The 18,438-nt window shown below is 48.9% G+C and overlaps 3 protein-coding genes across 3 annotated transcripts; 2 read left to right on the forward strand and 1 right to left on the reverse strand.

Moving 5' to 3' along the window:
* Positions 1 to 1,324: 1,324 nt before the first annotated feature.
* Positions 1,325 to 8,220, forward strand: INPP5E (inositol polyphosphate-5-phosphatase E; the record flags this gene model as incomplete). Its single annotated transcript, XM_079544774.1, has 10 exons — positions 1,325 to 2,172; positions 3,098 to 3,221; positions 3,911 to 4,008; positions 4,634 to 4,758; positions 4,913 to 5,032; positions 5,415 to 5,522; positions 5,798 to 5,959; positions 6,626 to 6,741; positions 7,174 to 7,310; positions 8,088 to 8,220. 10 exons carry the CDS (start codon positions 1,325 to 1,327, stop codon positions 8,218 to 8,220), a joined length of 1,971 nt encoding a protein of 656 aa, XP_079400900.1.
* A 2,943-nt stretch (positions 8,221 to 11,163) lies between these two features.
* On the reverse strand, positions 11,164 to 15,738 carry PMPCA (peptidase, mitochondrial processing subunit alpha; the record flags this gene model as incomplete). Its single annotated transcript, XM_079544901.1, has 13 exons — positions 11,164 to 11,333; positions 11,658 to 11,802; positions 12,126 to 12,188; positions 12,444 to 12,534; positions 12,996 to 13,114; positions 13,386 to 13,478; positions 13,657 to 13,920; positions 14,282 to 14,382; positions 14,540 to 14,634; positions 14,902 to 14,984; positions 15,245 to 15,324; positions 15,403 to 15,605; positions 15,686 to 15,738. 13 exons carry the CDS (start codon positions 15,736 to 15,738, stop codon positions 11,164 to 11,166), a joined length of 1,560 nt encoding a protein of 519 aa, XP_079401027.1.
* A 139-nt stretch (positions 15,739 to 15,877) lies between these two features.
* ENTR1 (endosome associated trafficking regulator 1) lies at positions 15,878 to 18,181 on the forward strand (the record flags this gene model as incomplete). Its single annotated transcript, XM_079544712.1, has 6 exons — positions 15,878 to 16,201; positions 16,413 to 16,486; positions 17,319 to 17,430; positions 17,554 to 17,616; positions 17,728 to 17,867; positions 18,088 to 18,181. The coding sequence occupies 6 exons, from the start codon at positions 15,878 to 15,880 to the stop codon at positions 18,179 to 18,181; spliced, it is 807 nt and encodes a 268-aa protein (XP_079400838.1).
* Positions 18,182 to 18,438: the final 257 nt, after the last annotated feature.

Here is an 18,438-nt window from a genome sequence, read left to right on the forward strand (position 1 = left end):
GGGGCGGGGCGGGCTCGGAGCTACCGCCGCCGTTGCTAGGGCCGGGCCGCGGGGCTGCCGTTCCGCCGGGCCTCGAGCAGCGGCTCCGGAGGGAGCGGGGCGGGGCGGCGGCGGGCCCGCCTGGCAGTGCCGGGGCCCGGGCCTCGCTCGGCTGTGAGTGGAGACAGCGAGAGGATTGCCCCGCGCGGCGGCGAACCCGGCGAGGGAGCGCGGGCCGCGTTCCTGTCAGCGGTGAGCGGGGCGGGCCGGGCCGTGCGGGCCGCGCTGCGTGCGGGATGGGACGGGACGGGACGGGCTGCGTGCGGGGCGGCCGGTCCTGCCGTGCTCCTTCCGGGGTGTCCGTGCAGGTTTCCAAAGGTGTCTCTGCCGATCCATCCCTTCCTGAAGGCGGCTCGCCTCGAACCCGGCGCTGTGTCCCTAAAAGTGGGGGGATGCTTTCTGAGTTTTGGATGTCAGGGGGAAATTCTTCACACAGAGAGCGGTGAGGTGCTGGAACAGCTGCCGGGAGAGGCTGTGGATGCCCCGTCCGTCCCTGGAGGTGTTCGAGGCCAGGTTGGATGGGGCCCTGGGCTGCTATGAAACGTGAAGGTTGGTGGCCCTGCTGTGGTGGGGGGGTTGGAGATCCGTGATCCTTGAGGTCCCTTCCAACCAGGCCATTCTGTGATTCTGTGAGGTTCAGCAGCGGCTCCTGGGGTCGGTGCAGGAGGAATGGCGGCTGTGAGCTCCCTGCTGGTTGCTCCTTGCTCAGAGGCCGCTGGAAATTTCCTGGCCTGTGGCGCTGGCTGGAGGCTGAGCGCCGTGACTCACAGCAGGGCTTTGCAAGAACGTTACGAGAACTGGCAGGGATGGATGGGCAGCTTTCATTTGCCGTCGTGCTGCTGGGGCACGCAGCTCTTTTCTTAAGGAAATAAGTTTGAAGTGACGCTGAATATGCATGAGAGGGCATGTGGGAGGCCAGGACAGCGTCCTGCTCTTGTAAAAATTAGGATAATGTTGGTGCAAGGTCACGTTAAGGTTTGAATTGTTCTATAACGTGGGCCTGCAGGGAGCTTGACTTCCTGAGTACAGAGTTTGCAGCTCAGGAAGCTCTCATTCCTACGTGTTTCTTTTAGGAAAATTCATGTGTTTTACTCCTTGAAATTTGCAGACAATGCAGCTGTCCGCACACGCACCTTCCCTTTGTTCTCAACCAAAGACTGAACTGTCTCCAGGCTCCACATCTTTCTGGTTAAAGATTTGTTAGACACGGAGTAAGTGAAGGAAAAAAAGCTATGCTGTGAGGAAGTGCGTGTGGAGCAGCCCAGAGCTGTAACCCAGGAGGAGAATGAGTTCTCTCAATGGATTTTCACAGCACTCAGGGACGTGCGTTACACAGAAGGCAGAAGGTGGAGCAGTACAGGACCTGCAAGCTAAAAAAGCGGGCAAAGCAGCAAAGAAGGAACCCAGCGGCAACGGCGCCCTGACCTTTGAGTCTCCTCCAGGTGTGGATGCCTTCCTGAATGAAACCTTAAAGCTTCTACCGGACGAACTCAAAGCTAACGTGAAAATTAAATCAATTACCCCAAGGCCTCCGAGGAAACCCCGGCTGGAGCGTGCTGCATCTTTGGATGAGAAGAACTGGAAGAGGTGGAGGAGGTTTAGAACTAGTCAGGAAAGTCTGACCGATCCCAACGAGACGAGTTCCTCCAATGGTTCTCTGCAGGAAGCAGCCCTCACCTCTCCCGTCAGGGGTAGAGGAACCCCCTGTTGTGAACCGAGCTCCTTGCACAGTTCACCAGATGCCTCAGAAGAAAGTCCCGTGGGGAAAAGCAAAGGAAGCACTTCTGACCTGGGGAAACGAGCCTCCGAGATCTCCAGTGCCTTCGGCGGGCTTCTGCGTGGGAAAGCCTTTGTGGGCAGCAAACCCCGGCTGTCCCAGATAACTCCAGCTCGACCTCTGCCGCCCATGGAGCTCAACGTGGCCTCTCATACGCTGAGGACAGCTAATAAGATTGACCCAGATTTAATGGATTATCGACATTATTCTCAGAACAAGTTTGGGAGGGTAAGCAACAGCTTGAGTGACACCGGGCTGCATGGCAACGGGGTGCTCTACGATAATTGCTCCACAGACTCCATGAAATCTACGTTCAGCCTGCTCACTCCCATTCGTTCCAAGGATGTCCGAAGCAGGTACGTCCCCCAGCTGCTGGTGGCAAAGTGTGCTGTGTGCGGTAGGTGCCAGCTGCCTTGTGGAATCCCGATGGTCAGAGGCAGAGAACTTGTGACTGGTCGGTAGATCACCGAAGGTCTCTGTTGTTTAACTTACTGAGGAGGCTGGAAACAGTTTGTAGGTGGAAATACTGCTACAGATACTGGTACAAATACTCTGTCTTCTGCTTTGTGTGGTGTTTTTGTGTGTAAAAGATTTACTGTTGGTTTTCTTGTAAAGTTTAAGTAAGCTGTTTTGAAAGCTAAGGAGCAGTAGCTGTGCATGCTAACAGCTGGGAATTTTTCCACTCTGCCTCAGATTTTGCAGGATTCTTTTGAGGAATAATCTCAAGTCTCAGTACAGCCCTTTGTCCTACTGGGGCCCTGACCTCTTACTCAAGTTGGTTGTCTTCATAGTTAAGCTTAGATCATTGATTGAGGGGGAACTGATTTTGCGTGTGAAGGCGTGCAATCCTCATTCTGCAAAGACCTCCCAGCGCACAGCATAAACACTCTGATGTGGCACAGGTTGGGAAGCGTGCTGAAAGGCAAAGGACATCAAGTACTGAGCTAAAAATGGTGTGCTGTAGGTACACAGTGCTCTGCAGGACCTCAGGGGATAAATCTGATCAATGATCCAAGGAGTGGGTGGCAGTAATGAAAGGGAAAGTAGTTCTGCTTTGAGTTGTTTTGTGTTTCCCTGCACGTCTACTGCTTCTTATCTTTGGGCTTCTAAAAACTGCAGACGTTCTGGTAAACTCTAAGGTAGCAGAATAGTGTATAAAGACATTGTTTTCTTGAGCTGAAGTTTTATTCTTTATTAACTCAAGGTTTGAGTGGTAGAAATCTGTATTCCAGTCACAATGCTGTTTTCTTAGACACTCCTTTGTGGGTCTTCTGTTCACAGAAGCTATTTGGAAGGCAGCCTTCTGGCAAGTGGTGCCTTACTGGGAGCAGAAGAACTCAGCAGATATTTCCCTGATCGGAATATTGGAATTTTTGTGGCCACCTGGAACATGCAAGGCCAGAAGGTATGTGCACACAATTCTCCAGCATGCTTTTGGCAGCAGTAGAATTACCCTGTATTTATCCCAGGGAGCGGGGTGATGGTTTCTTCTTTTCACGACCGCGTTCCTAATCAATCTGATTCGTTGTCTTAGCCAAATGGCAGGGCCTTCCATGATACTCAGCTTAGAGATAAAGCCTCAGTGCTGGAGTTCCTCAGGTACTTGGTGTGGAAACAGCAAGAAGCTTCCTAGCACTTCTCTGGCTTTATGGCAGCTCCTTGACTCTCTATTGCTGGTAGGGTCACGTGAAGAGAGAGGACTGATTGCTCAGTACTTAGAGAATATCCCTGAAGAGTATCATCTGCATCTTTACTTAGCATAGGACTTCATAGTGGATTCAGATAGATGGTGGAGAAGCTGTGCTTGGAAGAACACCATCAGCCCCTGCGGTGTGCAGTAAAAAGCCTGTGAGCTTGGTGAAGAAGTACATCCTGGGAAATGAGAAATGTCACCTTATCAGCCTGTGTTGCTGCAGTAAGCAACTGTGGAGTGCTGGATGCTGCTGGGGTGACAGCACTTGAAATCTACCTTTGGAAGGAGTATTCTTAGTGGTATCCTGTTTTAGAAGCATAGGTTGTTTGTACAGCTTGTAGCTTTATCTGCACTTCTCCTTTTGTAGTAAATCTTCTTATAATTTATTTTGTTAATAACAGGAACTTCCAGAGAATCTGGATGACTTCTTGTTGCCAACAGATCCTGACTATGCCCAGGACATGTATGTCATTGGGGTTCAAGAAGGCTGTCCAGACAGGTAGCAAAAACAATGTAATGAACCATCCTTTTTTCTTGTTAACTAGTCGCTTTGTTTTTAATTAGTCTGGCAATAATCATATTCTTCACAAACCACCTTGTAATGTCTGTGAATTGTATTGCCTGAGCACCATGGGAAATGGTGTGAGAGGAGAATGTCACAAAGATCTATAAAGATCCATACAGGATGTGGCCCATTAGCAGGGCAGCTAACACAACTCCTGTTCAGTAAGAGTGTAATCTGAGCCAGGTGTAGCTGAGCTCACTGACCATTAGTGTTAGCAATTCTGTGCTCATTAGTACAACATCAATCCGAAATTGACTGTGTGAGGCTGACTAGGAGGTCACAGCCCCATGGCAGTCCCTGTTTTTGTTGTTGTTGGCTTTTTTTAGATCACTCTTCCATTGAGAATTGTATTGCCTTGGATTTGAGAGCTCTAAGTCACCAACATGCAGACCCTGCTCCATGGTCGTGGTTTAGACTGAGCAGCCTTTGTTGCACTATTGCTTTGGCAGCAGAGGTCTTGCTTATCCTTCATCAGAGGGACAGCTCTGCTTCCACAGTGCTGGTTGTCTTTCCTGGTTATTGTCTCCTGTGCTGATCCAGCTGTTGTTCTCTCCTGCAGAAGAGAGTGGGAGATCCGCCTCCAAGAGACTCTGGGCCCCCACTACGTCATGCTGTACTCTGCTGCACACGGAGTGCTCTACATGTCGGTCTTCATTCGAAGGGACCTGATCTGGTTCTGCTCAGGTGTGTGATCCAGTATGAGCTGGAGAATGGGGAGGTGAAAGGCCTGCTGCTACCAGGTGTCTTGTCCTTTTCTCCGGGGCTGTTCCTCTCCTCCCTTCCATACCCGTTGCCTCTGAAGCTTTTCTCTAACAGCAGCTTTCCTTTCTCCTTCCAGAAGTGGAATATGCCACAGTGACAACTCGAATCGTATCTCAGATCAAAACCAAAGGAGCTCTGGGAATCTGCTTCACCTTTTTTGGGACCTCCTTTCTCTTCATTACCTCCCATTTCACATGTGAGACACGTATGGTTTTGTTAGAAGTGTCCTGATTGAGGAAGGAGGGGTTGATTTACAAAAGAAAGAAGGCTGCAGGGGGGCAAAAGAGCGGGACAGACTGAAGTCAAAGCTCAGCACTGCTGAGCTGAAGAGGGGAAGGAGGGGAATATGTGTGGTAGCAACTTGAAAAGAAGCTGCTTAGAAAACAAAAATGAGTTCTGTGCATTTGTTTCCCTTTTTCCACTTCCTGCCATTATTTGTAAGTCTGCGTGCTCCCTGGGGCAGTGTTCCTTTTTACAGGAATGTCTGATTCCCATTGAAAAGCTCTTGTTATCATCAAAAAAATAGAGCTGAATGAAAATGATGCATCCTTGCCAGTAGTGGGATTTCTGTATTTCAGCTGGAGACAGTAAGGTGAATGAGAGGAAGCTGGACTACAACAAAACCATTCAAGCACTTACCCTTCCTAAGGTCGTTCCAGACACAAACCCGTATCGATCCAGTTCTGGTAAGTGTGAAACATTCTTCTGTGTGAGCCCATGTGAGCAGGGGTTGTGCAGAATGAAGGGAGTGCACAAAGGAAGAGAAATGGGATGGGTTTTTTTGGATTAGTTGATGTAAAAAGGGGCTGCGTGTCTTTCTCTGTGAGGATGGCTCTTATTCGCACAGTTTCCTTTTTATTTTTCAGTTGAATCGTAATTTGGGGGATGTTTGAGAGAAAAGGTTGAAATGGAGGAGCCATTTGTTTCCTTTTGTACTGATGCCTCTGCCTTGAATCTGCAGGTGATGTTACAACTCGGTTTGATGAAGTATTCTGGTTTGGTGACTTCAACTTCCGACTAAATAAGGACCGTGAAACTGTGGATTCCATCTTGAGCCAGAATCCAGAAACAGGCGTCTCCAAACTGCTGGCCTATGACCAGCTTACCAGCGAAATGGGTAGAGGCAAGTAGCAGCTGTCCTCCCCAGCCTGCAGGAACAAAGGTTCCTACGTACAAAAATGATTACTGCCAACTCCCTATTTTATGAAGATACCCCCTGCTTTTTCTTGTGAAGATCACTAGAAAGGGAACTCAGCAGTTGTTGAATCTAGTGGGAGTCTGTCAAAGAGAATTCAGCATTTTGAATCACAGAATCACAGAGTTAACATAAAGGACTTACAAGATTCTTCTTGGGGGGTTGGACTCGATGATTTCTGGAGGTCCCTTCCAACCCCTACAATTCTGTGATTCTGCATTTTGCTGTGTACTATCATATATTGTGCCAAGCTGCTTGTTGCTCTGTTTCATCCGACTCCTCTGTAAAATGGACCTAATTCTCTCACAGCACCAAGGGCATTTAGGTTGAACAGACAGCAAACACAAAGCATTGTGAGCTTTTAATGGAAGGGGAAGCACATGCACCAAGTGTTGTTTGTTTAAATAGGCACAGACTAGCTATTCATCATCATTTCACATAAGAACCTGAACTTCCTACATTTCCAGAGCCTAGTCTTCCCTAGTCGTGTATGTACACGGTTGCATTAGTTCAACAGTGTTGAATAAGTGCAGAATGAGTGCCAGTGTGCTGGAAGGGGTTTGTTGTTTACATTGCTCTTCCCCTCCCATACAGGGTCTATTTTCAAGGGATTCCAGGAGGCTGACATTCACTTCCGTCCTTCCTACAAGTTTGACATAGGCAAGGACAGCTATGACACCACTTCCAAGCAGAGGACTCCTTCCTACACGGTAAGATTGGATTGCAGAGCAGCACTCTTGGAAGGGCTGCTGAGGCATCTTCCTGTCTCCGAAGGGGATTCTCACCTGCATTAAAAAGCTGCCTTGAATATGTCCCCTCCTGTAGTAGGTCTGCATGACATACAGCCGTGCTGAAATTTGTCAAGGATAGCAGGGCACATGGAACTCAGAAGTAAGGATTGTTGAACGCGTGAGAGTTTGTCACAGACTGCCTGTCTTACTTTTTCCTGCCTCACATCATGTTACAGTGCATTATCTGTGCTCAGAACTGGACACAAAAGTGCTGTTGGGATCAGACAAATTCTTCATGACTGCATCCCTGTCCAAGAATTTCTCTCAGTAGAGTCTAATCAATGAAGGGGTGCTTCTCTCCAGCACAGACATGCAAAGGGAGTTACTGTGAGTTTCCTCTCTGTCTCCCAGGATCGAGTAGTGTTCCGCAGTCGGTACAGAGATGACATCCAAGCTGTTAAATACTCATCTTGTCCTGTGATCAAAACCTCAGACCACCGTCCTGTGTTTGCTTTGTTCCGTGTGAAAGTGAGGCCTGGCAGGGACAAGTAAGTACCTGTGGTGCTGCTCTGTTCAGCTGTACGTGTGTGCAGTGATCCTGAGGATGTGCTGCTCCCTTTCAGCATTTGTCACGCTGGGAGAATCCCTGAAATAAGAGTGAATTCCCTGCACTTCCTTGTGTTTCTTTTTTAGCCTATATTTGTTGCCAGTGGTCAGAGCAGTAATGGTGCTTAAGCCTTGCAGCTGACATCAGAAATCCTGGCTGCCGGGTCTCTTAATCCTCCTGAGGGAGATTAATGGAGCCTGTTGCAGTTGGCTGAGTCTGTGTTCTACCTGAGAATGCAGCTCTCTGGTTTGCCTGTAAGCATGGGCACATTTCATCCTCTGTTTCTCTTTCCCTGTTCTGGGATTGGTGCTGTTTGTCCCAGTGGTGGCTGTGTTCCAACATAGCTGCATGCATATGAATTGTAGATTCTCCAAATTTCTTACTATTCCACTGTCAGCTCTGTGCCAGTGTAACTCCTCAGAAAATGCAGTAAAGTCACCGAAATTTAGCGTGCCACTTTCTTGTAAGCCTGCTGAGGGAGTTTGAAACCCAGGTATTTAGATAAGGATGATTTCTTGGAGCACTCGATCAATTAGAATTGGGATTTGGATGGGGGGGGGGCTTAAAAAAAAAGAAGGTTAAAAAAAAAAAATCTGGGGGGGCTTAAAAAAAAAGAAGGTTAAAAAAAAAAAATCTGGCCCTTTGTTTTATGAATTAGTTGTTAAATGCTGGGCAAACAGGAATACATCTGTGCCCTAATCTTGTTTCTGTATTGCAGTATTCCACTTGCTGCGGGGCAGTTTGACAGAGAACTCTACTTAATTGGAATAAAGAGGCGGATTACAAGGGAACTTCAGAATCGACGACAGCAAAAGGACCAAAAATCCAGCAGCATATGTAGCATTTCCTGAGCTAAGAACTCTGCAACGCTTGTGTTAGAGGTGCCTGGAAAGAGGATTTCAAGCCACGGCAACATCTGCAGGGAATTGTCTGCTTTAGCACCTCTGGCAGTTGCTGGGGCCTGTGAAGAATGTCTTAAACCTCACCCTGGATTCATTTGCATGAGGTAATCCATACAGCTCAAATGCTTTTGCTGAAGCAAAAAGAGTTGGTTATTTAGGGCATCCATTCCAACAGACGCAATATTTTTGACCGTACTGTCTTTGGGAAGACCAGATGCAGGCTGTCTCTTCTAAGGGGACTCCATACAGGGTCCACATCTCTTGGAACTGGCATGGTTGGGGGCAAGGGACCTAAGAAAAACCTGCAGGAGGGTGAAAATGTTGGTTTGTCTGTTTGATTTGGTCAGGTTACCCCTCGTATGTTGTGGGTTTGGGTTTTTATTCCTTACCTGTAGCCAAATGTGCAGTATTCTGTAAAATGCTGAATGGGGACCACTTAGGGAACAGGTCAGTTTTGTCTATGGATGGTTACTCCTGAGTTGGGCTTTTTTGGACCTCTGCAGCAGGATCTGTATGAGCGTACAGTCGTACATTGGAGGTGTACAAACATTGCCTTTCAATGATTATTCTGTAGGCCTTTTTTGTTAGTGGGGAGGTGTGTAAATCTCTCCCACCATGCATTTGTCCGTTGGGATTGCTGGAAGCACCCCCTACTTCAGATCACTCCCCCCTTTCTGCAGCAGGACGCTCAAGTTGGAAACAATCGTCTAAATGCAGCTACTGGGTGATGTTCCACCAAAGCGATTGAGATGTTGAATGGGGACTGAGGAAGGAAGCAGGGAAACTGCAGCAAGTCAGATCATTGCCATTCTGTTACCTCTGATGACAGTTAAATTCCCTTTGTTTTCATTTTCCCAATTCAGTGAACTGTGAATAACTTGCTGTTTGTGATGTGTTGTTCCCCTAGAGATAAACACACACATGAACTGGTGTGGCACTGGTGAAAGGTGAAGTACAGCTAATATTTATAGGCACAGATTGGCTGGGCTATTCATCACCTCAGTACATAACACCATGCAAACAATTTGGAAGTGCTGCTAACTATGCAACCTGTCCAAGACAGGGCTTCTGTTCTGCGGTACAAACATCATGGCACTGAGCTGGCTGTAGCCACCAGCTATTCGGATTTCCTTTCTTTTTAAAGGAATAAAAATAAATTCATATGGTACCATAAATGAGAGCCAGTCTTATTGCAGGGCTGTCAGAACTCCAGCCGTTTGTGATGCCTGCTGGGTGACCTCAGCCATTCTTCTTCAGCTAAAAAGTGAGACAGGCTCCTTTGCTATTACTTGCACTGAACAAATGAAGGGCATTTCAGCTGCCAGCTCAGGAAAGGTAGTGCTTAACTGCTCCATCTCAGAACTCTTGCTACTTGCTTCAGTCATTTAGAGATATCTTTATTGCCTTTAAAAACACGCACAGCAATCGAATGACTTCCATTCTGTGAGTTCTGTAAGAAGCAATGTAACGTGTTTTGTTCCACTTATGTAAGGTATGGTGATAAAGCAGATCGTAGCTGCCTCGTGGCATGCTGCTCCCCACCTGATTGCTCCTTACTACACACAACAAGCCATGACATGCTGCCATGCAGCTGTCTCCACTTCTAAGTCCATACAGCAAGGCATTATTCAAACCAAGGTGCTTTCTCAGCTCTTCTGGGTCCCCATTTTTTCCATATGTTAAACATCTGCCTTTTTTTCTTTTCTTTCTGGAACACGATGGCAGTCCCATGTCTGCCACTTTCAGTATCACCAGCTTTCTAAACATTGTCATTTCATGGAATTTAACTGCTTCCTGAGCTCCACGCCAGTGTAAGGCTGACAGATCTGCCTTCTTTTGTGCCGGGCCTGAAATTAATCTGACTGACACTCTGAAGAAAGGTAGGGTACAAGTTTAAAGTGCAACTCCTTCAAATATTGGTTTGGGAGTAAGAAAAACTTTTATTCTTTAGCATAATTCACTTTCAAATGAGAATCTACCTACTTTCCCTTGGGTTCTAGCATAATTATTAAGTTATTCCCAGACATATGAATTCTAAGAGTATTACAGATGGTAAATTACAGCAGTAAAATAATCCACAATGCTCGGACCAGAACCTGGATTTCAGATTCTGTTTTGCATGGCTATCAACCAATACTTTCCCAAGTCACTTTGACCAAATACTTGTTCACCATGGTGATAGCTGGAATATTCTCTGAAGAGAGAGTATGAAAATATTCTCTTGAGCAGCATTTTCAGCAGTCTTCCTCTACCCATACAGGTCTCACAGGATGTCTCACTGGAGTACAACATGTCAAACTGAACTGTAATCTAAAGCAAATTCATTAAAACAAGTGGGGTGAGCATCCTTGTGAAGGAAAGCTATTAATTAGAGGAACACACCTCTAATTATTAGCCTGAAGCCTTTTGTTTCGTTTCATCCCATCTGGCCTGCTGCCAGGTGTCTGCAGGGGCAGGCAGGCCTCTGCCTTCCCCAGCGCACACAGCGGGGCCTCTGATGTCACATCCACACTGCTGCTGCTGAAAAGGCTGCTCCTGCAATATGGCTTAGAGGTAACACACAGCAGTGACTTCTCAGGTACGTGCTTTCGCTTGCAGTGATGGATGTTTGGGGTTGCTATGCTCTCCCCAGTACCAAGAGAAGGCTGTATACACCCATCTTCTCTCGAGGATCAGAATACTCACCCTGAGCCAGGGTGGGCCTGTAAATCCACCGAGCTCTTTGTAGCCCAATGTTGTGAAGCAGCTTTGCTCAGCTGTAACGTCACTGTGTTTGCACAGCATGCCTGGAAAGATCTGGGAGGGAGTGGAGCTGTCTAGCAGTATTACAAATGCACGGGAACAAAATGAAAGCAGCAGCAAGTCTCTCAGATACGTTCAGGAAGCGCTGCTTTATCGAAAGAGCCGGTAGAGCCGGGGGAGCCGGCCGTCCTTACTGGAAAGGGCTTCTTGGATGTGTTCGTAGGTGGGCAGATCTGTCAAGTCACCCAGTGCAGCCACAGCTGGTTTCTTATGGAGCATCTTAGTGACCACTCTCTTGATGTCAGAGGATTTCACCTTACCTGCAGTGAAAAAAAAAAGCCAGAGCTGTAACAGCCACATTCTGAACAGCACAAACCAGCTTTATCGTGGTACCAACTCAGACCCCATGGTGCTCAGAAAACCAAATCATCACTAGCCATAGACCTTCTCTACCACGACTCAGCTTTCTCCCTTCTTCTAGCAAAGAATACTCGCTTGCAAGCAACTGAGAAGATCAGTTTGAAATCTGTCTTTAATTCCTCATACTAGAGCACTTCATCTATGCTATCAATATACATATTTAAGTTGCCACCCCCGGGTTGTACCCACAAATCCATCCAGGGAAGGAAAACTGGTTTACTCACTGATCAGTGCACAAAGCTCGTGAGGCAGTTTCCTGGTGTTCGTTGCCAGCACTTGCCTTCCCACATCTTCAAAGATTACTGGTCTAGATTCAAGGTTCATCATGAGCATAGACTTGAGTTGTGTTTTTGCTCTCTCAAGTTCCACCTGTAAATGAGCAGCAAATACAAACATCTTCTAAAATAACTGGCCACTGCTCTCTAAAACAAGCTAGCAACATCCTCTGGAAAACACAAGTGGTTGGATTAGTGCCATATTCCAGCCCAAACAGCCTTTCTTTTGCTCTACAAAGATTGGAGAGCTGTGGAGCACTTCGGAGTTGTGCAAGACCTTCCTCTTTTGTGAGCATGCTGCTGAAATGAAGACATTCTTTCATGGAAACACATGAAATACTTCACCCCAGCAAGGCCAATACAATGCAATACTTCAGCTCAAAAACCATCTCACAGCCTGCAAGTTATGTTGCTGACCTCTCCTATCGCTCCTGCCATTAGAATGAATTCTCTTGTGATGATTTCCACCATCTCTCGGACCTAAGAAAAACAGGTATTTGAAACAAAATTACAACAGTGATTAACATTCTGTTAAGACAGTATAACATGCTCAACATTGAATTTAATTTCAGAAGAGTGCTCTGTTGGATTCCAGTAGCTTTGCAATATTACAAGTTTATAGATATCTGCTACCACATTATCATCAAGTACAAAAATCCAATCCTATCCCTGTTTGGTAATCAGTGATGCAATGACTGTTTAAGGACACCTGCCCTTGAGTACAGGACTGAATACCTGTTTGGGATCTGCACTGGCATGTATGCACAGGAGACCTGTGTCCTCGTAACTGTGGTGGTAAGAAGTTGCATTATACATCCAGTGGTGCCTGTGATGCACAAACAGAACGTTAAAGTTTAGACAATAGAATATAAATATCAAATTAAAAAAACCACGGGCAGTGATTCCCCTCCTAACTCATTTTCAGGCTTCTCAGTAGTACCAGAAGCATTGGTCAGTGCCCGCAGCTGACAGTTCTTCCTTCTTACCCTCTGAATCCTTGAGACTAAACAGAAAACAATGGGACAGTACTCCTAGCACCTACAGCCAACTCTGTGCATATTCCCTGCCTGAAGGAATGGATCGGGCTAATGGAAGAAGAAAGGATTCTGGCTCACTTCTGACCCTTCACCCTTTCAAAATGCTCGCTAACAAGCAGATCAGTCTCACGTATTTCCAGCAGAATAAGCTGATGTAAAACCTAGGAGTGCTGGCCTTTCACAGGACGAGGCCTTCCACGACAGCCTGCTGTAGAAGACTGTTTCTGCAATCCATTTAGCAAACACAAACCTGTTGAGCACATTGAGATACAGTCGGGTGAACATGCCCTTGCCAGGCCCTCCAGCTGAAAAAGAGCCACCGCCTCCCATCATCATATTTAATACTGCAAAGGGAATGAAGTCTTCCTCCTGAAAATCAGGAAGAAATTCGGTCACTGAACAGCAGAGACCCAGCAGAGCTCTCAAGGATCAGGGATGAGTAAAGAGAAAAAGAATTCAAAACATGGCACAAGAGGAACGGGAAGATCAGTGCCTTTATCAACTGGTGAGTGAAAAAGCTCTTTCTACATACAGGTTCCATCAGCAGCAAGAGTGCCAGTGCTCACATATTGAGACATAGTAGCTTGAGGTTCTGCAAGTACAGGGCAACCAATACACAGTATCTTAGGTTGATACTTACTAAAAAGGAGCAGCTTTCTAACCCAATCATGATGTGGGTAAGCTCTGGGATTGGAGTGGGGCCCAGGCTCACATCTGACATGTCTTTTTCGACCTGTGTGAAAAGCAGACAAACCATTAGGATTGATTTTCACATCTGTTTTATCCAGCTTGCAAAATTCCTATTAATCAACTCATCAACCAGGTTAGGGCAGATCCCACAGCCAGTTTGGGATCATATTCAAATCAGCAACTCTAACAGAAACGAAAAGGCCGTTCCACCTTCCTTTTACCTTGACAATGCCTCCCGTGTACTGAGCCACAGACCTGTCCACCTCCTTGGTCTGTGCACTACCCCACACTGGCTCCACTCCAAGCAGATATTTCTTTGCACACTCCACCAACTGCTCGTGCTCAATTCCCACCCCTGCCAGCACCATCCTGTCCGGCGTGTAGTAATTGCTCAGGTATGAGTGCAGGACTTTCTGATCAATTTTGTCAGTGTTTTCCACTGGGCAGAACCTCTTCAGTCCAACTGTATTTTCTCTGTAGGCTGCCTAAAAGGAAATAGATACACTGAAGTAGCAAATATTAGTTCACCCCCTCAATCTACACCTTTTGGTTGAGACTTGGGAGAAAGGACAGACTGAGCACTGTTTCAGTAACGTTAGCATAAATCAGCATCTCAACAAAGCTAATGTATGGTCACTAAACTATGAACTCAGATTAAAATCTTTCCTGTATCAAATACAGAGCAGAGGCAGCAAAATTCTCCCTCGTACCACTGAGATCCGAGTAACAGAAAAATCTGTTTTCAAAAGTCTGAAATTAACCCTGCACTCAGGGGAAACTGAGGGAGGGGATGCAGCGTGTCTCACACAGCGCGCTGCACACAGCACAGGCTTCTCAGTGTTTTACCGCGTGGATCATTTCTGTGAGGAGAGGCTCTGGATCAGGTCTCATATTCAAGTCCTCGAGCTCAAACCGCACAGCCATTCGAGTCATCTCAATTTCTTCATCTGTAATAAGAGAGAAAGTGACAGATGACAGCCGCCAGGCGAGATCCTCATGTGCTGAAGGAGAACTCTCAAGCTTCTTGGTGAGCACGATCCAATGGAGAATTCTCCAGTCGTGCTTTGGGATTCCTGTTCTGAGGCAGATATTACGTTCCCAAACCTGATAACCTGGGCTGCAGGGCTACGTCAGCCAGCAAGTTGACCACCGTGTCCAAGCCTTTGGCATCAGCAGAAACAGCATACATGATGGTGTCCCTGCAAGGCAAGCAGAGGGTGCTGCTCTGAGAATCACATTCGCTCAGTAACGGTGCTTTAGGGCATCACGGCTACAGATGCTTGCCCATAACTCAATAAATGCTTTGAAAAGGCAACTCTATTGGCTTTTATTATCCCGCCAGTTCACTTTTGGGATTTCTTAGCAGATGCCACAAGCAGGATTCTGCTGCTCAGAAGAATAACGCAACTTCTACTGTCACAGTGACTGTCAGTCACCTCAAAGAGAACAGAGGAAATCCCTCGTACCTTGAAGCCTGGCAGTCACAGATGCCTCCGTGCTTTTCTAAGGTGAGAAGAATTTCATCTTTGCTGCTAAACTGCGCTGTGGACTAAGAATGAAGATCGTCAGTGTCACAAAGCAGCAGAGTGACAACAATTTATAACCCTTCCCTGCAGCCCAGAACGGGCACCTCCTGCTCCAGCACAGCACCGCAGCCTCCCTTTTAAGTTCTGTAAGTCAAACCGTTCCCTAAATTCAGAGATGGGAGCACCGCAGGCTTCAGAGAGCGCCGGGATCCATTCGTACAGACCGACCTCACTCCGCCGCCGTCCCCAGCCCTGCACACAGCGCGGACCCCGCGCTACTCACGGAGAACGCCAGCTTCTCCAGGAAGTGCGCGATGCCGCTCAGGTACTTCGCTTCGTGCCGCGATCCGGAGTTGATGAGGACTGGCGGCAGAAAGCACGAGATCAGCGCGCCGCCGGCCCAGCCTGAGGCTCGGCGCCCCGCCCGCTCCCAGCACTCACGGCCCACGGTGCAGAACTGCCCGAATTTGTTCTGAGAGGCGACGCGCAGCCCGTTCTCCAGCACCGTCACCCGCGTCTCGAAGCGCTCCCGGCCCTCGGCCGCCGCGAACACGGCTTTGGGCACGCCGGGCAGCGGGCACGTCAGCGACACGTTGGGGTAGGAACCGCCTCCGCTGTAGCTCCGGGCGGCCGCCAGCCCGCACCTACGAGACATCCGCAGCCGCCGTTAGGGGAGGGGCCGCCGTTACCGAGAATAACGAGCTCCTCCCCCGCCGAGGCTCACCGCCGGACCGGGCCCCACGCTCCGCGCCTCAGCCACGCCGCGGCGGCCGCCATCTTGCCGTGCCCCCGAGTCTCGCTTCCGGCCGGCGCCGGGTCACGTGAGCGCCGCGCGGCGTGCGGTCGGGAAAGGGGCGGGTCGGTCTGCCCGGATTGGCGGAGCGCCGCGGGGGGGCGGGGCGAGGAGCGCCGAGCGATGGCGGCGGCGGAGCCTCCCGCGGCCGAGCCCAACCCGTTCTCCTTCCGTGAGTTCGTGCGGAGCAAAGCCCGGAGCGCCGAGGAGCCCGTCCAACTCAGCCCCCGCTCCGCTTCCCCTCCTCGGGCGGCTCTGCCCGGCCCCCTTCTCGGCTCCTTGCCACTGCCCGGCCCGGCGCCTCCCGCCGAGGCGGAGGAGGACGGAGATGAGGCGGGGTGGAGCGGCAGTTACCGGCCTGCGGCTGCCGAGCGAGAGCACCGCGCTGTGAGCCGCCGTGAGGGCGGCGGGGCGGGCGCTGCTCCGAGAGAGCGCTGCTACGAGGAGGTGAGCGGGGACGGACGGATGGGAAGCTGCTGCGCTGGGATGCGGCGCTGTGGGAGGGAAAGGCTGCCCCCAAACCGGGCCGTTGAACAAAGCTGCTCGGCAGCAGATGTAATTCTGCCCTCTCGTGTCTCGCGGTCCCGCCCTCGGGGTGTTTGGGGGCCGTTAAACCGCTCCTCGCCTCTAAGAAGGATTTATTTCTTTTCTCTTTTAGCTGAAAGCAGAGAATGCCGCGTTGAGGAGGAGGATCCGTGAGCTGCAGGAGATCTCTGGAACTCAAGCAGACGTGTGAGTGAGGCACAGCGTGGGGAAGGAGTAAATGAATTGTCTTAGGGTGCCCCCTGGAAAGAGAGAAAAGCTTCCTAGAAGTGAACTCTGTTCTGTTTGTTAAAAAGCTTTACCACAGAATCACAGAAGCCAAGGTTGGGAAAGACCTACAAGATCATCCAGCCCACCCATCACCAATAGCTCTCACCCAACGTGTCCCTCAACACAACATGCAAACGTTCCTTGAACACCTCCAGGGTCACTGAATCCACCAGCTCCCTGGGCAGCCCATTCCAGGGGGCTCTTCCAGAGAAGGATGTGATTCTGATTTATCAGATCCATTTTTCTTATGCACGGTGAGGTAAAGTTTTGTGCGTGCATTTAGGCTTCACACAGCTTAAGTTGTGAAAGTAATGGCAAGATTCCACAGGGGGCAATTTCTCTCCTTTAAAGCAAGAAGAGCATTTTAATTTTGGCAGGTGATTAACTCAGTGTTGGGAGACATTAACATCCTGAGGTTGAACAACTGACTGATCCATGGTAGTGATTTCTCTTTGCTGTGCTGCTCCTCGCCATGAGGCAGCTGCTGCTCCCATGGTGATGGGGTGACTGTTACAGAATGCTCCACACTGACTGTGAACACACACGTTTTCTGTACAGTTATGCTGTGTTCAGCTGTTTCTATTGGTGCTGGTGGATGACGAATGCAGAAATCCCTTGAGCTGCAGCCTATAAAGGCAGTTCTGTGAGATGCCTTACTTTTTTGTTATGTGAAGAACAGAGTTTCTCAGTTCTTCCCCTGGAATTTTCATGTGGTTATTTTACCAAATGCTATTTTCTATCTTATTTTAAGGCTGAGGAAGCTTGAAAGAAAGCTCGAGGAAAACAAAATTAAAGAAGAGAAGGAAGCTCAGGACTTGGAAGCAATGGTGCAGCACGTGGAACAGAATCTCCAGCTGATGACTGTAAGTGCTGCCACCCCCATCTCATAGCATTCAGAGCAAAGGTGCTACAACACAAACCAAATCACTTCCAGTGATACCAGCGAGCCTTCCAACATCTCACACTCATCCTCCTTTCTCTTTCAGAAACGGGCTATAAAGGCAGAAAACACCGCTACAAAACTGAAACAGGAGAATGCATTACTTCAGGTACAAAGCAATAATGTTCTAAAGGCCTCCACTGGCTGCTGCTGCACCTCACTCAGTGCTGTGAGTTCTGTGTTATATTTTTGTTATCAAGGGTTTTATTTCCCTTCCAAGGTTCAGCTGAAGAATTACAAGATGGAGAATGAAGCTCTGAGGTCGGGGCAGTCGGCAAGCCTGGCTGTGGTGAGGCAAAACGCAGACACAGCCTTACAGAACCTTCTGACTGTTATCACAAACTCTCGATCTTCAATAAAGTAAGTTGTTTCCAAGCGCTCTGCTAGCTCTATCTCAGGTGCTAAATGCTGACAGCAGCCAGAGAATAAGCATCCCCACTAGGGGGAGTGAAACTTGGGTTCTTTATTATGCACTGCAGGTCAGTCCCTGTTCTCGCTTAGTTGCAATGTGTTTTCTTCCAGAAAACAGTGCCTGTGTGCTTTATCCTCTCCAGTCTAACGCTGTGTTTCTCTCACCCAGGCAGCTGGTCTCTGGAGCAGAATCACTGCAGCTCGTCGCCGATCTCCTTAAATCCATAGACAGAATTTCTGAGGTGTCTGAAGATGGACAATGAAACCAACCAGGGACTCAGAGCTCAGCGCAGAACTCCTTACTGAGCGCTGCTGCAGCAGCAGCTCCTCCATCCCTGCGGATGGCTGAGGTTGGAGCCGACACGGGGCGGGACCGATCCCACAAAGGGCAGCGCTCAGCCAACAGCGAGCGGGACCGCAGCGCCCTGCCCTGCTCCGGAGGGCGCCAACAGGGCTGGCAGGAAGGCCCGGCCTCGCCCCGGGAACGGGCTGCCGCGCTGCTCGCAGGAACGGCTCGGTG

This window comes from Tetrao urogallus (assembly GCF_951394365.1).
Source record: "Tetrao urogallus genome assembly, chromosome: 19".
Lineage (NCBI taxonomy): Eukaryota > Metazoa > Chordata > Aves > Galliformes > Phasianidae > Tetrao > Tetrao urogallus.